The 22,127-nt window shown below is 55.0% G+C and overlaps 1 protein-coding gene across 3 annotated transcripts in view; it reads left to right on the top strand.

Moving 5' to 3' along the window:
- Positions 1-21,707, top strand: part of LOC118637516 (protein transport protein Sec16B-like) — a 33,979-nt gene extending 12,272 nt beyond the window's left edge. The window contains exons 11-25 of one of the 3 annotated variants that reach the window (XM_036273012.1): positions 630-711; positions 5,501-5,618; positions 6,774-6,885; positions 8,412-8,517; positions 10,440-10,580; positions 11,713-11,826; positions 13,559-13,631; positions 15,047-15,343; positions 16,137-16,204; positions 18,762-18,884; positions 19,015-19,110; positions 19,459-19,501; positions 19,620-19,699; positions 20,848-20,946; positions 21,582-21,707. In XM_036273012.1, the coding sequence (XP_036128905.1) occupies positions 630-711; positions 5,501-5,618; positions 6,774-6,885; positions 8,412-8,517; positions 10,440-10,580; positions 11,713-11,826; positions 13,559-13,631; positions 15,047-15,343; positions 16,137-16,204; positions 18,762-18,884; positions 19,015-19,110; positions 19,459-19,501; positions 19,620-19,699; positions 20,848-20,946; positions 21,582-21,650 (1,621 nt within the window). In that variant the 3' untranslated portion in view covers positions 21,651-21,707. Of the gene's footprint in view, positions 1-629; positions 712-5,500; positions 5,619-6,773; positions 6,886-8,411; positions 8,518-10,439; positions 10,581-11,712; positions 11,827-13,558; positions 13,632-15,046; positions 15,344-16,136; positions 16,205-18,761; positions 18,906-19,014; positions 19,111-19,395; positions 19,502-19,619; positions 19,833-20,847; positions 20,947-21,581 lie in introns of those variants that run through there. The other 2 variants (XM_036273011.1, XM_036273013.1) reach the window with 2 other exon arrangements.
- The last annotated feature ends 420 nt before the right edge of the window (positions 21,708-22,127 follow it).

The following is a 22,127-nucleotide window of genomic DNA, read 5'->3' on the forward strand; positions in this document are numbered from 1 at the left end:
CTCCTTCAGGTTTTGGGAACGAGTATCCCCCCACCCCACACTGTAGCATCCAGCTCGGCTACAGGATTTTGCCATTGGTTTTCCATGGCGCCCGGAGAGTGGTGGGAAGTATCTTTCTGAGAAGTACGCTTAAATCTCGTATCAGCTGTGGAATTGATCACTTCGCTGTTACGCATATTCCCTGGTTTGTCCTCACCAGAACCATTGCTGATCTCTGTCCGAGGCTCTGGTCAATGGAAATGGCTATTTTAGGGCTTAGTAGAAGCACTCCAGACCCAGGCTGGAGATGAGCCAGAAAAGGGCGCTGAGAGCTGTGGGCTTGGCGCAGAGGGCTGCTGCGGATGAGTAGGAGTTGAGGGGGCTGGAAAGGAGGGGCCCACAGGGAAGCGGTTTGGGTTCACTGCTGGGACTCTCCAGGGCTCTCCGAAATGTTGGTGGGTCACCTCCATGATGGGGGAAGTCCTCCAAAAGTGGGTTGTGACAAAGGCCCAACCAAAAAGCAAAGAGAAACTCTTGCTCTAAAAGCAGCTGCCCAAACCCAGTGAAATACACACGAGGCCTGGGCGTCACTGGCAAGGGGCTGAAGGCGCTCTCGGCTTGGTCCCCGCTGACGGCCCCTCTCTCCACAGCTTCACCAGCACGCTGGCGCTCAACGACCCTCTGCAGACCCTCTTCCAGCTCATGTCGGGGAGGATCCCACAAGCAGCCACGGTACCCTTTGTGACGGAAGTCCAGCACCCCAGCACTCCCAGGGCATAGCGGGTGGGGACTGCTCTGGAACGGAGGGGGTGGCTCTGGAGATCAGACATCAGAGTAACTGTTTGGGAATCACCTAGCACGTACTAAGACTTTGATGGTGCCTAATATTTCATGTACTGCACGGAGGCAGGAATTACTGCCCCTGTTCTGCAGACGTGAAAACCAAGGTGCACAGGTGGGAAATGACCCACAGTCACTGAGCTAGTGAGCAGTGGAGTCAGGATGGGCCAGGTCTGTCTGACTCCAAAGACCTGCGCTTTTCCCAATAGCACAGCTGCTGCCTTGTTGAATAACGAGAGACTTCTCCAGCCTTCCACAGGCTACTCTCTTAGCCTCCACTGCACCTTGACCCTTCAGAGCTGGACATCCCAGATTTAACACCTTGTCTAGAGTTGGATCCTGGCTCGGGAGACGTCTGAGGCCAGCTGGATGATTTCCCCATTTTAAGAGACTTGCTCTTTTTGCTCCAAGTATTCCTTCCTTATCTTTGAAGTCCAATAACTAGGATACATCTTGGTTGATGGCCTGGGTCAGTTTTTTTTTTTCTTGGGACACAACATGATCTTTTACTATGTGTATTCATATCTTACAGTTCAGAAAAATTTTCTTGAATTATATCTTTCAATATTTGTTTTGTTCCATTATTTTGGTTTTCTTTTCAGGAACTCCATTTATACACATTTCATACATATATGAACCATACACAGTATATATAATTTTCTCTTTAATTTAAACAACTTTTTACTGGTTTTATTTCTGCTTTCTTAATTTCCGCCCTGCATGTCCCTTATTGTGTTTTCATCAATGTCCTTTAGCTTTTATGTTCTTTTAGTGTTTGTCCTCGTTTCTTTGATTTTTCTCCCTGGTCTCTGCAGGTCACATTTACCTCCTGTTCCCACCACCTCTTTCCTGAGCACTTAGAACTCAGCTTTAGTTCCTTGCTTCACAGACATTTTTGTATTATTTACTTAAGTTCATGATGAAATATTTGGTGACAAGTCTTTGTTTTATGATAACTTTTTTTTTTTTTCTGGTGAATGTTCTTTCTACCCTCCATTCATTTTTTTTATGTCACCTCTCTCCCTTGATCGTTGTAGCATATTTGTACAGACTCTGCTTGTTCCTGTACACAGGCCGAGTCTTCTCTGGTCCAGGTATTTAGGGGAGGTCTGTGCGGGAGGGGCCCGGGCCACGCTCGGGCCACCTGGCGTCCCCGCCCGCCCTGGAGTTTCCGTGGTCTGTGCAGTGTGGCTCCTCCCCAGCCAGCAGAGACGGCCGTGGGGTCCTCTCGCTGGGCTGCTCTCTGCTCCCCCAGGGCTCCTCCCCAGCCAGCGGAGATGTGGGGTCCTCTCCCTGGGCCGCTCTCTGCTCCCCCCAGGGCTCCTCCCCAGCCAGCGGAGATGTGGGGTCCTCTCCCTGGGCCGCTCTCTGCTCCCCCAGGGCTCCTCTGTGACTCCGCCCCGTGGCAGCCTTTCCAGGTTTGTTTCTGCTGACACCTAGCTGTCGTGAAAATGGACCTCCTGCTTTTGCTTTTTTATTTTTCTTATTGCTTGTGCACAATGCCACACAAAGAAAAGGGCAATGGTGACTTTTGTGCCCACCGTCAAACCAGCGGGGCTCAGGGTCCTGCCCGGTGCCTGTGCTGGGCGGTGAAATCGCCTCCCGCCTTGGAAAGTGGGGACGATGCGGCGTGTGGTCCCTGGGCCTCGCGGCCACAGTAGGGGGGAGGGTTAGCTCACCGGTCCTCCCTCCGGGCGGGCGAGGAAACTGACGTGCCGATGCCGCACCTGATCCCGGGTCCGAGAGTTTCCTAGCATCGTAGCATCGGTGAAAGCTGGACTTGGTTCCGTGCAGTGAGCTGCGTAGTGGGAAAAAGCACGGCCACTGGGAAACGGCCGTGGGCTTGTCGCACAGGTGTGACCTAGACTCTGCTCCTCGCTGCTGTGTGACCTTGACCTTGTTCCTTCACCTCAGAGCCTCAGGTTCTCATGCTTGTGGGCGTTTGGATGCCTAACCAGTAGAGCTGTTGTAAAAATTAAAGGAGAGCGGACATCTGAACACATCAACCAACCACTATGCTTGGCTGGTTGAAGTTAGGTAATGTGCTCTCTCTGCATCTCTGTCTCCTGTGTCTCTATCTCTGTCTCTCTCTGCATCTCTACATCTGTCTCTCTCTCTCTGCATCTCTGTCTTTCTGTCTCTCTATCTCTGTCTCTCTCTGCATCTCTGTCTCCTGTGTCTCTATCTCTGTCTCTCTCTGCATCTCTACATCTGTCTCTCTCTCTCTGCATCTCTGTCTTTCTGTCTCTCTATCTCTGTCTCTCTCTGTATCTCTGTCTCTCTCCATCTCTATCTCTCTGTCTTTCTGTCTCTCTCTGCATCTCTGTCTCCTGTGTCTCTATCTCTGTCTCTCTCTGCATCTCTGTCTCCTGTGTCTCTATCTCTGTCTCTCTCTGCATCTCTACATCTGTCTCTCTCTCTCTGCATCTCTGTCTTTCTGTCTCTCTCTCTCCATCTCTATGTCTCTGTCTTTCTGTCTCTCTCTGCATCTCTGTCTCCTGTGTCTCTATCTCTGTCTCTCTCTGCATCTCTACATCTGTCTCTCTCTCTCTGCATCTCTGTCTTTCTGTCTCTCTATCTCTGTCTCTCTCTGTATCTCTGTCTCTCTCCATCTCTATCTCTCTGTCTTTCTGTCTCTCTCTGCATCTCTGTCTCCTGTGTCTCTATCTCTGTCTCTCTCTGCATCTCTGTCTCCTGTGTCTCTATCTCTGTCTCTCTCTGCATCTTTACATCTGTCTCTCTCTCTCTGCATCTCTGTCTTTCTGTATCTCTATCTCTGTCTCTCTCTGTATCTCTGTCTCTCTCTCTCCATCTCTATCTCTCTGTCTTTCTCTGCATCTCTGTCTCCTGTATCTCTATCTCTGTCTCTCTCTGCATCTCTATATCTGTCTCTCTCTCTCTGCATCTCTGTCTCCTGTATCTCTGTCTCTGTCTCTCTCTGCATCTCTGTCTTTCTGTCTCTCTATCTCTGTCTCTCTCTGTCTCTCTCTCTCCATCTCTATCTCTCTGTCTTTCTGTCTCTCTCTGCATCTCTGTCTCTGTATCTCTCTGTCTGTCTCTCTCTATTTCTCTGTCTTTCTATCTATCTGTCTCTATCTCTTTGTCTCTCTGTATCTCTCTCTCTTTGCATCTCTGTATGCCTCTCTCTCTCCACAGATCTGCTTTACAGTGGTTTTTAAAAATCACTTGTGGAGGAGACAGAAGAATGACTTCTAAGTTTTTGTTATTTTTAGAAAAAGCTTTTCTTTTGCTGGTCTCTTTAGTTCCAGCAAGAAGGGGCCTGGCTCCCATAAGACAGGGATAATAATAGTACCCGAGGCCTGTGGCTGTCCCTAGGAGAGACGCCTAGCACAGGGTGTGGCTCGTGGTCAGAGCAGTAAGCGAGAGCTGCTCTTAGTATTGTGACTTATTATTATTAGCCTTCTCATTCACACTGCGTTACCCAGATACACAAGAATAACTGTGAAATGGAGTCGGATAAAGCATCTTTTGTTCCTCGGGATAATTACAAAGACCAAGCAGTTGTGAATTGTTTTGACCTCCACATCTTAGCTATTATTGTCAGTCTCCTGCTCACCCACTTGAAGTAACAAATGGAAGACAGGCCGGTCTGCAAATCACCTCTTTTCTTCGCTGAGCGTGCGTGTGTGTGTCTTTACACCTACATCTAATTTATAAAGTGCAAACCAAGTGTCAAGCGCTATGCTGTGTGCTTTACATAGCCATCTTATTTTATTATCAACAATAACCCTTTAAGGTAGAAATTCTGATCTCCATTTACAAGATGAAGAAACAATGGTTTAAACACATTAAGAAACTTGCTCAAGGTCACACAGCTAGTAAGAGGCAAGACGCCAGCTGAACCCAGGGCCCATGTTATTTCTGTGACAGTATGTTGTTTCTTTATTGATGTGTCCTGCCCTGAAATTCCCCTTCATTCAGGAGAAGGGTGGCCCTAGGGCCACATGGTAGGAAAAGCACCATTTGTGTGGGACTTGGCCCTACTTCCATGTCTTTGTTTATACTCTCCTGCCCCCTGCTGGAGATCATCTGCCCCTGCATTGTCACCAGAAGGAGGGGACGTAGCCCTTGGCTGGGAATGAAGGGGTTCAGTGCTGGCTGGGCCACTTGCTTGGGTTTTGCATTCTCCAAGTGGAGATAGAAATTGGATTTCATAGGGTTGTTGCGAAGATCAAATAAGGCGATGTGTGTGAGAGGGCTTTGTGAAACCAGAAAACAGCCATTTGTAAGGTATTAAGGAGCCCGGTGTTCTCCTGACTTCTAACTGGCTAACGTGGGCTCTTCTCCTCGTGAACCCAGGATGTTTGATCTTCCTTCTCCCTTGGAAACATCAGAGTTTTATTTTCATTTTGTCCCTAGTTACTTGGAACGGGGGCACCAGCAAGACTTTTGCAACTTGGTGACTAACAGTGTCACTTTATTTATCTGTCTTATCCCTGTGTATGCGGATGCGGATGTGTACACGTCTGTCTGCCTATCCATTGTTCTCGGGGTTCTGCTTTTTTAAATAGAGTTAATCAACAAGGCAGCATTGCAGGCCGTGTAGTGGGCGTTCCCAGAACTCCTCCAAACCAGGACATAGACAACCACCTTCCCTACCTCCATGCTGGCCACTGCCACTTTATTCAGTAAACCTTCATTTCTCTCTGCTGCTTTTCAGTGTTGTGGGGACAAGCAGTGGGGAGACTGGAGGCCTCACTTGGCTGTGATTCTGTCGAATCAGGGCGGGGACCCGGAGCTGCACCAGCGTGCGATCGTCACCATGGGGGACACCCTGGGTAAGCGGAGGCCAGCGTCGTCTCCTCCTCCCCTCTAGGGTAGCCCAGACCCGGCAGATCCCGTGCGGAGGTTCTCAGGTTCTGTTCAGGGCCCGGGCCCAAACCTCCAGCTTGCCTCTGACCCAGGAGCCTCTGGCGTGGGGACAGGAACTCCAGGGAGAGGAGTGTCCTTCTTGCCTCCCCGTTTCCCAGAGTTCCTGTGGCAAGCCGGGCTCGAGCCTGGGTTCCGCGGCTGTCGGGGCCCCGCAGCAGGAGATCCGCATCTTGCTCACACTTCCCCGAGGATGAGTTAGGACGGGGCAGGTCTCCTGCTGCGTCAGTCCCGCAGGGACCCCGCTCAGCCAGAGAGGAAATTCTGTTGTCCCCGAACTACCCTGGCTGGTCATGGAGTCTTTATTTCTAGCCTCTCTCTGGGATCATGGCCTTATCTACACTGAGGGGCTAGTGAGCGTTTCCGATCAGCGGCTCTCAGGTTTGGCCAAGGGTGGAACGTGGAGAAACCATGGTTCTCTTTGTGGGACTCTGAAATACTGCTCTGTTCAACTGAAAATAGCTCTGCGAGGTTGTGCCCGCCAGAGGGCGGGGCACCCAGCAGCCGGGCACAAAGGGAGACGGACGTTGGTTGAGCTCTTCTTGGGTGCCAGGCGCTGTGCTGGGTGCTTTACCTACTCGAATGAACTCAGTTGTGAGGTGATGGAAATTGCATGGGAGGACATTTTAAACCTGGGCATGGTTTGGTAATTAACGTGATTTTCATGAGCACTGGGCAAGCCTTCTATTGTTTGATTGTGGCAGGCAGTGCGTTAGTGCCCCCAGAAGCCCGGTTTAATAACTGTTCCTCCCAATGGTCCACTATTTTGCTCAGGTGTAGACACGTCTACTCACTTCTCACCCTCAGGAAGGACTGAAATGCTTAGAAAACCCCTAATGAAAAATCCATTAGGGAGCAGGTGAAATAGTGCCTTATTCTGGCTGAAGAGAATGGAAATGTAATGTCTGAGGCCAGAAACGTGGTGGGGGAGGGACTGAGTGGGGCTTGGGGTCTGTGAGGCTTCTCCCCTCTGACTTCTGAGCCCACTCTTCATCTGTGTCCATTCCACCCGTGGATGGGCACCCGCATGGGCGTGTTCATGACTGGGGCTTGTCCTCCTGCAGCTGGGAAGGGGCTGGTGGAGGCAGCTCACTTCTGCTACGTCATGGCTCATGTGCCCTTCGGCCACTACACTGTGAAGACAGACCACCTGGCCCTGCTGGGCAGTAGCCACAGGTACGTGATCTGGGGCAAGGCAAAGGGGAAGGGTGTTTTCTAGGGGGTTGCTTGAGCCCTTGTGGGGTTGCACGGCTCCATTTCCCATTTTCTTGTGCGAATTTTAACTGCCACTGGTCTCTGCTCTGGGATTGTTTTCTGCACGGGTCTGGGCAAGGAGATGCCCAGCAGGTGCCACACCACATCGCCAGGGGGCCTTTGGTGGGAGCTGGTGCCTTTGTATTGTGTTGTGTGCCTGTGGCCACTTGGTGGCGCCCTGGCTCCATGACCAAGGACGGTCTCTCACTAAATTTAGTGTGAGCACCTTGCAGCTCTGTGTTAGGCAGCCCTGGGCAAAACTGGAAAGTGGAAGAAATTTATGTTGAGCTCCTACACCCCTACTCTCTTGGTGCATAAGCTACTCAAAGTTCCACTTTTCACTTATTCTCTGTTGGCTGTAACCTCAGGCTTTGCACACAGGAGGACTTTAATAAGCCCCCTAGACAGTGAAAAAATGAATGAAAGACCCGTTCGCTCCCTGGCCCTTCCCGTTCTGGGCCTCTTTCTCCCTGTCCTTGTAATGATTAAGGTCTCCCGAGCTCTTACACGCGCCACTCATTTTATTTGCACTATTCCTTCCATCATTACACTCACCCTATGGAGAAAATGTTATTTTATCTTTATGGGGTGGGAAACCAAGGCACAGAGAGGTTAAGCACCTTGTCTAAGATAGCACAGCTGGTTTGGGGTCAAGCTGGACTTGACTTTTAACTGCTGCACCAAACTGGCTGCAACTATAGAAACACACGTCTTGTTGCCTGTTGTCAGGCCCTGGGCTGGTGGCACGTGGGTAGCTTGTCAGAGAAGCCCATCTGTGCCCAACGGGACAGTCAGAGTATGCGGGTTAATACGTGTCCCTGCTATGTTTATGTCATACAGGAAATGTCTGGGGATAGGATTGTAACCCCAGGGGTGGCCCTGGTGACTGTGGCAAGCTGTTGAAGGAGTGATTTGGGGCACGAAGGACTCTGATGGCCCTTGAGGTCACAGTCATCCAACCTGCTTCCCCACTGGGGGCATGAACACCCAGCGTAGGGCCCGTCATTGAGTTTCTGCCCGACAGTGCTCCCTGTCCCTGCCGTGCGGCTGTGTTCATTGCTCCTGGACCGTCACATGGCTCCCTCTCTGGTGCCCTTTGGCTCAGGCTGGGCGTGGCCTGTGACAGGTGCACTAGGCTTTCAGGGCACTCAGGTGAGCTTCCAGGGTGTTTCGGAGGAGGACCCAGTGCTCGGCCCAGTGGGAGGGAGAGCGGCCTGCTCCACCTGGGTCTGACCCCCCCCCCCCCGTTCCTGGGGGCTGGTGAGGGCTGTCTGTTCCTCCCCCTGGAGCAGAGGTGGAGCAGAGGGGGAGCAGCCTTCACTCTGGGGCCCAGGTCTCTTTCCTCTCCAGGCCAGAAACTGCCACGGATGGGTGCGGCTGTGTCCACCTGTCTCCTAGGATTGAACCCTCCTGCCCCAATCTCTTGTATTGTTATTCCCTGGGTTCAGTCAGGAGTTCTTGAAATTTGCCACCACTGAGGCGATCCAGAGGACGGAAATCTTCGAGTACTGCCAGATGCTGGGCCGCCCCCAGTCCTTCATCCCGTCGTTCCAGGTAACTGACCCCCGCGGCCGGCCCCTGAGCTGAGGCGGCGGCTGCGGGCAGCTGGGATTTCCGCTCTGCTCTGCGGCGCGTACTAGCTGGGCTGGGTCTCCTTCCACCTTGTCCTGGTTAGCGTGAGTGTGGGAAGGGTTAGCATCTCTGTCTAGATCCCTCAACCTCTGCACTTTGAGATACGAAAGCAGAGAGCTGCAGGGACCTCTGCTGGAGGTTCTGGTGATGGGGACCCTGCCGGGGTCCTGGCTGGGCAGCCAGCTGCAGGGGCCTCTGCTGGAGGTTCCCGCCTGGTTCCTGGTGATGGGGACCCTGCCGGGGTCCTGGCTGGGCAGCCAGCTGCAGGGGCGTCTGCAGGAGGTTCCCGCCTGGTTCCTGGTGATGGGGACCCTGCCGGGGTCCTGGCTGGGCAGCCAGCTGCAGGGGCGTCTGCTGGAGGTTCCCGCCTGGTTACTGGTAATGGGGACCCTGCCGGGGTCCTGGCTGGGCAGCCAGCTGCAGGGGCCTCTGCTGGAGGTTCCTGCCTGGTTCCCGGTGATGCGGATCCTGCCGGGTCCTGGCTGGGCAGCCAGCTGCAGGGGTGGGCTGCTGGCCCTGTGCCCGCTCCTGGGCTGACCGGCCTCTCCGGCCTCTCTGGGGCTCCTCTGTCTTCTAATGCTGGATTTCCTCCCTGCTCCTCCTTGGTCCTCACCTTCTTCTTGCCCCCAGGGCTTCTGCTGTGCTGAGTGGCTTGTCCTACACAGGTGCTAGCCTGTCCTCCCAACTTCTGCTTGATGTCCTGTTGTCACTTTCAGTTCATAAAGACCCCTTCAGTGCTGCTTTGGGTGATCCAGTGACAGCGACACCCATGTGCACCCATGCACACACGCGCACACACACACGCACAGATGCACGCACGCACGCACACATGCACACACATGCACAGATGCACACACACACGTATAGATGCACACACACGTGTGTGCACACACACATGCACACATGTGCACACACACGTACACAGCACAACCTGGAACACAAAGCAAGCAAAACCTTGAAAATGAATGAATTACTGTACACAGAAGAACGACCCTATTGCTATCTTCTTTCAGAGTTTTCCCAAGGACTCGCTTGTCCAGAAAAGCCTCCCTGACCAGCTCCTTGGGGTGCAGGCCTCCGTCTCGCTTCCTTTCCCTTCTGGAACCAGCCAGCTGTCATGGGCTCTGGGCTGGTGGCAAGGAGATTAGCTAGTTTCAGTGAACGTGCTCTCCGTGCCTGGCGCTGGGCGACTATACTTCTAGAATGTTATTTCTAATCCCGCGACGCCGACGTGACTACCCCCCTTTCGCAGAAGGGGAAACTGAGGCTCAGAGCTACCGACTCATGTCTCCTGCATAGCATTTGTTCTAAGTACTTTGCATGGATGATCTGATTTAAAACGTACACAACCAATGGGTAGATAGTGTGAGCATCCTCACTTGTGTTGAGACAGGCACAGAGAGGTGAGTGACTAGCCAGTGTTCGGGTCTGTCTGACTCCCAAGCCTCGTGCCTGTCCGCCCCGCCCTGTGTGCATCTGTGACTGCTCACCCTCAGCTGTCTGCATGCTCCCTGGGCTTTCGAACCCTGCACCAGCGCGGTTCCTTCTCCTTCTATGTGTCCCCCTGGCGCCTGGTCCTGTGTGCCACGGACACCGGTTTCCCAGGGATAGGCTGCATTTCCATGGTGACCCGGGCCTAGGGAGACTGAGTGGATGTGACTTCCATCCCTTTCTCTAGGAGCTGCACAGACAGAATGCCCCAGATGGCACAGAGCCCTCTGAGGTTTAGATGCCAGAGTGAGAGGAAGCTGGCAGTCAGCTGACTTCCAAGAAGTCTTATCTACATTCCTCTCTTCCTGTTCCTGCCTGGGCGGACCCGTCACTGGCCCTGTTCCTCTTTGCAGGTATACAAGCTCCTTTACGCTTCCCGGCTGGCAGACTACGGCCTTGCGTCCCAGGCCTTGCATTACTGTGAGGCCATTGGCACGGCCCTCCTCAGCCAAGGCGGGAGCAGTCACCCCGTGCTGCTGGGGGAGCTCATCAAGGTGAGCTTCTCAAAGGGTTCTCCGCAGATGCTTTATCTTCAGCTTTCAGAGCGGGCGACTGCAAAGCAGCTTAGACCCACATTTCACCTCCTTTGAGCCTGCTCTAAACAGGCGCCCGTGCTGTCTTTGACCGTGCGTGCATGCCCGGGTGTGATAAGCCGAGGCCTGACACTGTGCGAGGAAGGAGGCTGTGGGCGAGGGGCACAGGATGGGGCACTGGGAGCCAGGTGTTTGCAATGCTAGGCATTCGTTCTCGCATCTGCTTTCCTGATATTGAAAACTGCATGTTCGGGTGAAACATTCTAATTATAAAAGCAGGGCTTAGGGAATATGTTTTAGTGATTAAAACAGGAACTCCCCCTTATTAACATGCTTTTAAATGCACGGACTACTTTATCATGTATGGGATATGCTTAAAAACAAAACAAAACAAATCAACTTTTAGTTCCTGGGGAAGAAAACAATCAGGCACAAAGCTGTTCCAATTAAATGAAGAAAAAGGCACCCCTCAGTGTTCGCTCTGCTTCAGACCAGGCCCGAGTGCCGGGCTCTGTGACCAATAAAGTCGGTGGTGCTGAGCCCCCTTTCCAGAGATTTCCACCAACAGGACGATCTCGGCGGTGAGCTCAGGGACCCAGAGGGAGGAGCAGGAAAGTTTTGAAACAATAACAGAATCGAGTCCTGCGATACAAAGTAGTCCCTGGACCAGGCTGCATGGGTGTCACCTGGGAGCTTGTTAGGGATGCAGAATCTCAGGCTCCACCTAGACTTCGGGCATCAGAATTAGCGTTGTAACAAGGTCCCAGGTGGTCCCATGAGCGCGGGAGCTTGGGAGGCACTTGTGGGACGTGGAGCTTTGCAGGGACATACAGCCAGGTAACAGCTTCCCATATTTCACTTAGTATTTAACACCAGGGTGGGTTAATTGCTTAGGTGTGTTGCCATTTTGGGAAGATATCTGCTGGATTCGCTCTCTCTGGATTAGGCGTTATAATCTAATTTACAAGTGGGTTAGGGCATGTTCTCCTTTTCCCTTATTGCATCTGTCCCCATTTTCTTTCCCTCTCTTACTTCCCTCCCTCTGTCTCCTTCCCCTGCTTTCTGCTCCGACCTGTCTGGACACCTGGCACAGCTCGCAGAGAAACTCAAGCTGTCAGATCCTCTGGTGACGGAGAGACGCCGCGGAGGGAGGGACCTGGAGCCAGACTGGCTCCGGAGCCTGCGGGAGCAGCACAAAGAGCTGGTGGTGAGTGAGGCAGCGGTGTCAGGTGCAGGGGGAGTGAGGCAGCAGGGGGTCAGGTGCAGGGGGAGTGAGGCCGCAGGGGGTCAGGTGCAGGGGGAGTGAGGCAGCAGGGGGTCAGGTGCAGGGTGAGTGAGGCGGCAGGGGTCAGGTGCAGGGTGAGTGAGGCGGCAGGGGTCAGGTGCAGGGGGAGTGAGGCGGCAGGGGTCAGGTGCAGGGGGAGTGAGGCGGCAGGGGTCAGGTGCAGGGGGAGTGAGGAGGCAGGGGTCAGGTGCAGGGGGAGTGAGGCGGCAGGGGTCAGGTGCAGGGGGAGTGAGGCGGCAGGGGTCAGGTGCAGGGGGAGTGAGGAGGCAGGGGTCAGGTGCAGGGGGAGTGAGGAGGCAGGGGTCAGGTGCAGGGGGAGTGAGGAGGCAGGGGTCAGGTGCAGGGGGAGTGAGGCGGCAGGGGTGAGGTGCAGGGGGAGTGAGGTGGCAGGGGTGAGGTGCAGGGGGAGTGAGGCGGCAGGGGTGAGGTGCAGGGGGAGTGAGGCGGCAGAGGGTCAGGTGCAGGGGGAGTGAGGCGGCAGAGGGTCAGGTGCAGGGGGAGTGAGGCGGCAGGGGTCAGGTGCAGGGGGAGTGAGGCGGCAGGGGTTCAGGTGCAGGGGGAGTGAGGCGGCAGGGGTCAGGTGCAGGGGGAGTGAGGCGACAGGGGTCAGGTGCAGGGGGAGTGAGGCAGCAGGGGGTCAGGTGCAGGCCGCAGTCTCCCTCCGGGCCCCCGGGCCCCCGGGACACAGAGGACGCAGGCACTGACCCTGGCAAGTCCCCGCCCCAAGGAGGGCCATGGGACCCTATCACCCATGAGGCCCGGCCTGACCTGGGAAGGGGTGGCACTCAGCTTCCCGGCACTGCCTCTCCTGGGCCCGAGCCTCTTCCTGTGTTTGCTGGTGAGATGGTGGGGCTCTTTCCCAAATCCTTCCTGCCACCCTGTCTGCGGCCCCAGAAAATCCGTTCCAGGACGATTACAGCTTCACCTCGCTGCCGGGAACAATGGATCACAGTGTTACTTTCATGTGATGTAGGACATTTGCTTAAAAGATTTCCTGGGACTTTTCTTTGTGTTCCGACAATTGCAAAGCTGCCGGTGGTAATTCCAAGCATCACCGGGTAGGGTTTCCCCCCTGTTCTCTCCCTCACTCCCTCTGAGAAGGGACCGGGGGGGGGGGGGGGGGGGGGGGGCTTGTAAGGCACCACAGCCCTTACTCCCTGCACGTGTGGCCTGCGCTGGTCCGGGAGTGCCCTGGGCCCTGGGCCCTGCTCTGAGCAGACGGGGAGGCAGGAAGGGCTGGGGCTGCAACCCCCTCCTGACATCCCCGCCCGCCCCCAGCATCCTGCTGAGGTTCCTCCGCTTGTCATTCCCTCTGGTTTCTTTTTTGACTTAGTTTATTTTTTTTAAATCCTCACCTGAGGATATTTTTTTCCCCATTTATCTTCAGATAGAGCGGGAGGGAGAGAGAGAGAGAAACATTGATGTGAGAGAGACACATCGACTGGTTGCCTCCTGCACGACCCCCACCAGGGCCGGGGACTGAACCAAAACCTAGATACGTGCCCTTGACCGGAATCAAACCCGAGACGTTGGTCTGGGCTGACGCCCTAACTGCTGAGCCAAACCAGCCAGGCTTGACTTAGTGTTTAAACCATTGTTCCCTGTTCTCGTTTTCATTTGTGTTGCTTAAAGGAGTTTCTTTTATTTCAAATAGCCAAAGGCATCAGGAGACACTGGGGATCCCCGCTCTGCTCACTCAGATATTTCGGGAGCCCGCGGAACAGCAGGTACCCAAACTGAGGGGCCGAGTGCGTAGGTAGCTGATGGGGATCTGGCTGTAGGAGGCACCATCACTTCAAACATGTCTGTCCCCCCTTCCTGGAGCGTCTTCCTGCTTGTGTTGGTCTGACGCCTCGGTCCGGGCACCTTCTCTGCAGCCCCTGCGGCCGGTCGCCCTGACTCTTCTGAGTTCCCACATAGTTAGAGTTTCTGCTTCACATTCAGGTTAAAACAATTTTTTTTCCAGTATGTTTTTGCTGATTTCAGAGAGAGGAAGGGAGAGGGAGCGTTAGACACATAGATGAGAGAGAAACATCGACTGGCTGCCTCCTGCACGCCCCCTCCTGGGATCGAGCCAGCAACCCGGGCACGTGCCCTGACCAGGGATCTAAGTGGTGACCTCCCAGTGCACGGGACGATGCTCAACCGTCTGAGCCACACAAGCGGGGCCACGTTCAGGTTTTAATACTTGTTAAACCCTATTGTTATCTAATGTTTCAATTCTGTTGCTACCATCTCCCCAGCTGAATACATTTCCTGAGGCCAGAGATGGTGCATGACCTCTATTTCACCTTCGTGTTGGGGACACTGGCAGCGCCCAGATTTCTGAGCTGTCAGCTGCCACGTACACGTGAATTGTGTTCCAGGGCGATTCAGCTCATGCCCCTTCCCCTCAGATGCCTCCGAGCGCTGGGGCCGCACACGCTGCCCCCCGTGAATTCTGCGCCCTTCCCCCAAGTTGCACCCATTGTGGAGTCAGAACAAGGCCTCACCTCTTGATTTCTGGCCATTTCCCAGCCTTGGGCTCTTCCTCCGGGGCCGCGACGTGGGAGGCAGACAGAGCAGGTCGTGGCTTTGCTGCCATGTCGCAGAATCTGTGAAGGTGAAGGGCTGGAGGACGGCCTGGCTGGGCGTCTCTGAACGGCCCCTTCTGCAGGAAGCAGCTGTGTCTCCTGTCACCCGACAGAGCAATGGCTCAGCCGCCCACGGCAATCCCCTGACCTTGGCCCAGTCGGTACACGTCTCACCAGCAGGATTTCTGCGGCCTGGTTGACATGTTCACTGAGAGCTTTCTAAGTTTTACATACCCGAGCCCACGAGGAAACCCTGGAAGGAGGAAGTGTACCCGAACATAACAAAGCGGGGCACTCCGTCAGGTGGTGATCTCTGCCCTCCCAACCACTGGTCTAAGGCTCAGAGATCATGCGAGGTGGCGAGGGAAATGCTTGTACAAACTGAGTCACGAGCAGCGAGCGGTGTCATACTGCGGCTGTGCGTGGTTGTCACTGCACTCAGGGCTGCCACGTCACGGGGCCTGTCCCGTGGCTGCTTTCCAGAGTGGGAAGGGCTGTGCGCGGTGTGACTGGGCCCTGCAGTGCGACATCTCAGGTCTCACTTCTTTCTCTTTGCCCTGTGTCCGTAGAAAACACTTTCTACCAGGATCTTTCGGGACGTCAAGGTGACTCAGGAGCTGCTGGGGACCCCTCAGCCCAGTGGCCAACAGTGGAGCCAGTGGGCCCGGCCTGGTCCAGCCCACAGCAGCCCCTCCCCCTCCAGCCGGGCTCCTACCCAGCGGGAGATTTGGGACAGCCAGGGGTCCCGGTGCCTCTTTACGCGGTTCCTGAGACCCACCTGCCAGGGATCCGTGGCAGCGTGGCGGCGGCAGAGGCTCCTGGAGGGAGGACCTGGGAGGAGACCCAGCGGACATACCTGCCGTCTGGTAAGACCAGTGCTGGGCTGGCAGCTGGGGTGAGGAGGTCTGGAGGGAGGAGCAGATGGGGAGAGGCAGGGACCAGTGGGAGCTGGCAAAGACCTGACGGGGGTGTGCACGTGAAGGAGGGCTCCTGGGTGTCAGCCCCGGTGCCGGTGTTCTGCATCCATCTGGGGGGATTGCTCTCTCCCTCCCACTCAGCTCCCTGTGGGGACAAGCATGGCGAGACCAACTGCAGCCCCTCCTGCCCTCCCGGGGCCACAGTTTCTAGGAGAGAGGCTGCAGGGTGGGGAAGGGAAGGAAGTGCTACACGCACCTGAGCTGCAGTGAGAGTCAAGTGCTACTGAAGTCCGAGGGCTCCTGTCCTGGTCCCAAGTGTCTTAGGCCCATCAGGCCTCGGACAGCAGGGCTGAGTGTGAGCAACGCTGAGCGTCTGCAGGGACGTGCTGGAGGCCAGCGGGAGGATTAGCTCTGAGACCTTCTGAGACAAGGGCCTGTCCAGCCAGGACGCTCAGGTGGGGGAACGGCTGCGGAGGACCCGTGTCCTGTGGCCCGACTTCTAGGGCTCCTCAGGAGCGACCGTGGCGTTCAGGGTGGAGGAGGGGTGAGCAGCCTGTCCTGCAGCGGCTGGAATTGAGGGCCAGCGAGTGGACCTCATGTTGGCTGGGATCCACTCGAGGCTGTGGGCTCGGAGCCCAGCTGCTTGGTGGTTGGGAAAGCCAACTGTCCCCATCGCCCTCCTGCGGACAGACAGGAAAGGCTCACCCCCAAGTCACAGCTCCTGTTTCTGTTGGCGCCACAGGAGAGAACACAGTGTCTCAAGAACCCGTCCAGCATCCTGACGGTCCAGAGGTGGTTTCCAAACCCCAGGTGAGAGGGGGCCCTCCAAGCTCAGGTTTTCCCAGCCCCGGTTTCTGAGCCACATCCAGACTCCCTCCTCGAGCAGCACCAGCTGACCCTTCCGGTGGCACCTGGCTTCTCGCTTCCTCCTACACCAAGTCCGGACACTCCGTCCCACCAGCCTGTGTCCCGGGGCGGGCCAGCAGGTCGGCTTGTCTGACTCCCACACCCCGCCCCACCCTGGAGGGCTCGGCTGTTTCTCCCTTGATTGTCCTTTCCAAGCAGGGTGGACAGCAGCTGCGCCCCCTGCCCAGTGAGCTGAGGGCTGAGGGGACCCCGCCTAGCGGACCAGTCCGTCCAGTGGTCGATGGACGTTCCCTTCCCCCGCAGGGGCAGCCCTGGCCCAGATTTAAGTTGCTCTTCGGCTTTGCCTGGTTGGGGGGGTCACATTGCATAAATTTCTCAAATAGTGACCAGCTATGGGTCTTAAAAACTTTTATACTTGACTTGTTCCAACGGAAAGAGTAGTATATTATTGATAGAAAACTTGAAAAAGAATCAATCAAATATCACTCATAATCCCAAAGTCAAATATTTTGGTTATTTTCTATCAATACTTTTTCCATATATATATATATAGGGGTGTGTATACACACACACATACACACATACATATATACACACACATATATACACACATACACAGAAATATGTGTTTTTAAATGGTTAAGAACGTGTGTATATGAAGCTTTAGTTCCTATTTGTTATTTAACACTATAAAATGAGATTTTTCCATGTCATTCATAAATATGATTTTTAATATTGGTGTGGTAAAATCTATTGTATGAAAACTCCATCATTCATTCATTCATTCATTCATTCATTATTTATTCATTCATTTGCTCATTTGTTCATAAATCCTGGGTTCTCACAAGGTTCACAGTTACAGGGGCTGAGGACGCCCAGGGAACTGGACAGTCTGCCCAAGGTGCTTCCGTGTCTGGATGTGACAAACTGAACAAGTGTAGGCAGGAGGGATTTTAGTTCACGGGGTGGCAGGGCAGGTGTCCCTGCGGAGGCCTTGAGCGAGGTGGGAGTGGAGCGTTACATGAACTAGGTAAGTACCTAGGGAACAAGGGTTCAGGCAGAGGGAGTGGCGAGAGCAAAGGCCCTGAAACGGGACTGAGTGCAGTCGAGGAAGGGCGAGGCACCTGCATCTAGAAACCGGAGCGATGGGTGAGCCCTGCAGAGCCAGGCCTGGGAAGGGGCATTTCAGTTTATCGTTTAACATTTCCAACGTGTTGCTTTTCTTTTCTTTCTTTCCTACGCTTTCTCTCTCCTTCCTTCCTTCCTCCATTTCCCCTCCCTCCCTTTAGTCCTCCCTCCCTCCCTTCTTTCCTCTCACATATTAAACACAATGATGAGCATCCTAGTATATAAGCCCTGATCTCTTTCTTGAATTATTTAATTAGTAGAAATCCCCAGAAGAGAGCCAGCCCGCCTAAGTGTGGATCCTTAGCTGCCATTCCCTACTGTGTGACCTTTCACAGGCTACGTAACCTTTCTGAGCCTTGGTTTCCTCATGTGGACTGGGAGGTAATAGTACCTAACTCACAGGATTGTCGTAAAGATTAAGTTTTCACAATACCTACAGATGCCAAATCCGCATGTTGTGCACCTGAAACTAATACAATGTGGCCTGTCAATGACACCTTCAGAGAGAAAGGTGACACGAATCACTACATACAGCCCCGAGAACAATGTCTGGCACATGGTGGATACTATACTCATTCGGACACAATATTAGCTTTTCTTATGGATTGCCAAAGTATTTTCCCAAGGTTGTACCAATTATGGGTTTTTTGGACAGTGCGATATATAACACAAAAGGACAAATGTTGTATGATTCCATTTATGTGGGACAACACATAGAGTAGAGGTTACCGGGGCAGGGAAGGGGGGAGTTAGTGTTTAATGGACACAGAGTTTCTGTGGAGGTTACTAGAAGTTCTAGAAGCGGCGATGGCTGTACGGCATTGTGAATATACAAATGCCATGGAATTGTCCACTTAAAAATGGTTAGATGGGTAAACTTTATGCTATGTACATTTTACTGCACAAAACGGACATAAAGGGGTGTTTTGCTCCCCTCTGGTGCATTTGCTCACGGGTGACCTTGAGCAAGTCTGCTGGGAAATGGCCTCTAGGGGGAGTAGGTCTGGAGGTGGTCACACGGTCGGTCCTTTTGGCTCTGCGGGTCTCTGGGTGTTTCCTGGCCCTCTTCAGCATTCCATACCCCTGCTCTGGGCCTTGGTATGGTTCCGGAAAACTGATGCTTCTAGAGAGAGAGCACAGCATCCAACCCCCCAGACTCAGGGCTGACGTGAGAACCGTGGGTGGGCTCTGGCTTTGCTCTAGATCTTCGGCAAGTCGTTCCACATGGCTAAGCCCTACTTGACATCAATAAGGTGTGACCCCCAGTGAGCACATGGATGTGGTGAGCGGGTCAGGTGAGGTGACGCAGTGCAGTAAAGGTACCTTGTAACCTGTCGGGGGCTACACAGTGTCAGTTCTTGTCTGACTCCAGGTGCCACCGACCCCCAGAGCACGGAGTGTTTCCGAGAGTTCCACCGGCTCAGCCAAGGAGGAGGAGGGGTCCTCGGACGAGACAGATCAAAAGTCTTCTGCGAACACCGCACAGAGAGAAAAGGTAGATGGGGAGGGGACATGGGTGGGGGCAGATCTTGTCTTCCCAGCAGACTGGGCGTTGGCTGTGTCCCCTTCCTCTCAGATTCCTTGGGAGAACCGCACCTACAGCCCCTCAAACTCCCTCCCCCCAGGGCTCAGGCTTTGGCTGGTTCAGCTGGTTTCGCTCGAAGCCCACCCACAGCGCGTCCCCCTCCGGAGACGAGGACTCTGACAGCCCCGACTCGGAGGTAACCGGCCCTTCCTCAGCTCGGAGCCCAGGGCTGGCGCCCGCTCTCCCCCATCTGGATGAAACGGGTTTTGCGAAGGGACAGAGGGTGCACGAGGGGGAGGCAGGTGATGAAGGCCAGCGATAATTTGGGCTTGTGGGGCGGGGCGGTGCACAAAGGAAATGGAGTTTGGGGCGAGAACCCCCAGCAGGCTGCGGGGGAGGCCCCTGTGGGTGCTGCAGGAACCCGAGCAGGCCCACATGGACTCGTGGACTCCAGGGCGGCCCTGCTTTCTCCCCTACGCAGGAGACCCCCAGAGAATCTCCCCCCCAGGCTGGCTCGGGCCTGTCGCTGACACCCCTCCCAGAGCCCCAGTCTCTGCCGGGCAGCAGCGCCTTCTCCAGGGGCACAGGTACAGCAGCTGCATGTGCTCTGGCCACCCGTGGTCTCCGTGCTCCCCGCGGTCCGGGGCACTCTCTGGGAGGGGGGCTCAGCCCGCGCAGGCAAACAGCTCTGACCTTGCTCTCTAGGTGGGGGCGGAGTCCAAGGACCGGCGTCCAGTGGGGGAGTCGCTGAGGTCACCGGGGATGGAGGCCCCTCGGGGCCCCAGGTGAGCAGCCCGAGGCTGGGCCCACTCACGGGCCATGTGTGGGGCGCCCCTCTGTGAGTTTGCCGGGGTTGCCACAAGGGGTCACCGACTAGGAGACTTGAACCGACGGAAATGTGTTTCCTCACTGAGTCTAGAGAGCTGAGATCGAGGTGTCGGCAGGGTTGGTTTCTCCTGAGGCCTCTCTCCCTGGCTCCCAGACAGCCGCCTTCTCCCCGAGTCTCGCGTGGTCTTCCCTCTGCGCGTGTCTGTCCAAACTGTCCCTTCTTACGAGGACAGGTCATGCTGGCTTAGGGCCCGCCCTAATGACCTCATTTTGCCTTAATCACCTCTTTAAAGACCCAATGTCCAAACACACTCTGAAGTAGTGGGATTTGGATTTCAACATATGACGTTTCGGGGGGACACGATGCAGCCCATGCCTGCTTCCTTAGGTGCAATGCGCAACTTTCCCTGTCCCAGTGGGAGCCAGAGTTCTCCAGTGTCCTCGGCAGGGGCCCCAACACACTCTTGGTGCATTGTCCACGCCGGTGTGATTTCATGCTGATTGCTAGGAGAACATTTTTATTTCTCGGGGCCTGGTTAGAGCACTCCTGTAGGACTTCAGGCTTTCAAAGAATAAGGTATTACTTTTTGTGATGCTATCGACATACCTTACTGTGGTTTCCTTCTCGTGTGCTCCAGCGACAGCCGCACCTGGGTCCCGGCATTGCCGCCCTAGACCCGGGGTGGGCTGTGCCCACTTGAACCATGTGTTTGCTCGAGAGTCTGTGGTTTATTAAGAAACCCATCTGCCCTGGCCGGTTTGGCTCAGCGGTTAGAGCGTCGGCCTGCGGTCCAGAGAGACCTGGGTTCGGTTCCCGCTAAGGGCACGTACTTCGGTTGTAGTTTGTCCCCGGCCCTGGTTGGTCGTGCGGTGGCAGCCACTCGATGTGTCCCTTTCACATCGATGTTTCTCTCTCTCTGCCTCTTCCTCTCTCTCCCTCCCACTCTATCTGTACAAAATATGGAAAAATATCCTCGGGTGAGGATAAAAAAAAAAAAAAAGAAACCCATCTGATCTCTTGGCCAATGTGACACTCAGGGGAGCCCTTGGTCCTGGGATCTGGGAAGCGGTGACTGATAGACGTTTTTGTGCTTTTCCGTCACAGGGTGTTTCCTCTGAGCGTTACTTCAGCCCCGGTGCCCTGCTGCCCCCACCCCCCCCGGCAGGGGCCGTTCCTCTCTACAACCCATCTCAGGTGCCCCAGGTGAGGAAGCCCCGAGGGCCGGGGGCTGGCCCAGGTTAGGGATGAAGGAGATCCGGGTTCATAGTCCTCGTTGACCATGTGCTGTGACCATGTTCTTGAGCAATGACTTAACCTCTCGAAGTCTCAGTTTTTGCATCTGTGAAATAGGCTTAGCAGGAGCCACCTCACCCAGCAGTCATGGGGATTCAATGGAGCACGTGTGTGTGTGACGAGCCGGGCACCACGAAGAGGGTCGATCAGTGTTGCAATGATCAGTGTTGCTCTTGACCTTTCATAAGTCTTGAGACTCGAGGGTCAACTGGCGCTGACATCAGTGGAGGGCCTGCGCCATCACTGTCGGGGGCGAGGGTCCCTGCAGCTCCGTGAGAGAAGCTCCGCCCCCTGCCCCTCAGTGACTTGGGGCACGCTGGCGGCTCCTAGGACACTTGTGCCCCCCTCCCCCCGTATAAAATCGGATTTCTTTTGCCATATTTAAGAGCTGAAGGTGCCGGGTGGAAGTGAATGAGGGCGTATTACCCTGGGAATCCACATGCAGCGGAGCGTTCTGGGCTCTCGGGGTGCCCTGGCTCCGACCAGCCGTCAGCCCGGGGGTCACGCTTGGGCTCTGATCCGATGCATCGTTGATTCTGTTCCAGCTCCCCGCGGCCACTAACCTGAGCCGGCCATATCGCCTAGCCCAGCGCCGCTACCCAACCCAGCCGTGACGACTGACCGCCCACCCCAGGGGTCTCCTGGAGCACAGTGTTGCTCTCCTCCCTGAATCTCCGGCCCCTCTGCTGTGTTGGGGCCCCCAGGAGGGCTGTCCTGCCCGTTGCCTCCACTGGGCGCAGGGAAGGCAAGGGGACAGGGTCCCCCAGGACACAGCTCAGCCCAGTCTCTGAAGATCAGCTTCACGACAGAAGTGCCTTCATCAGGTGAGAAGCTGGGGCAGCAGCAGACGAGGTGAGCAGGACGCCACAGCGGGGACACAGGACGGCAGCTCTGGAGTCTCGGGAAGGTCAGGCCCAAGGACACGCCGCTGCCATCCACGAGGTGCCACCAGGCCCTGCCGCAGGAATCACTGGGGGTCACTCAGAGCGATATCCCGGCTAGTCCGACTCCTTCCTCATTATAGATCAATCCCAGCTCCACTGAGCAAAAGTTTTTCTACTGAAACTTGACTCTTCTTGTCATAATTCCCT

The sequence above is a fragment of the Molossus molossus genome, unplaced genomic scaffold, assembly GCF_014108415.1.
Source record: "Molossus molossus isolate mMolMol1 unplaced genomic scaffold, mMolMol1.p scaffold_m16_p_20, whole genome shotgun sequence".
Taxonomy (NCBI): domain Eukaryota; kingdom Metazoa; phylum Chordata; class Mammalia; order Chiroptera; family Molossidae; genus Molossus; species Molossus molossus.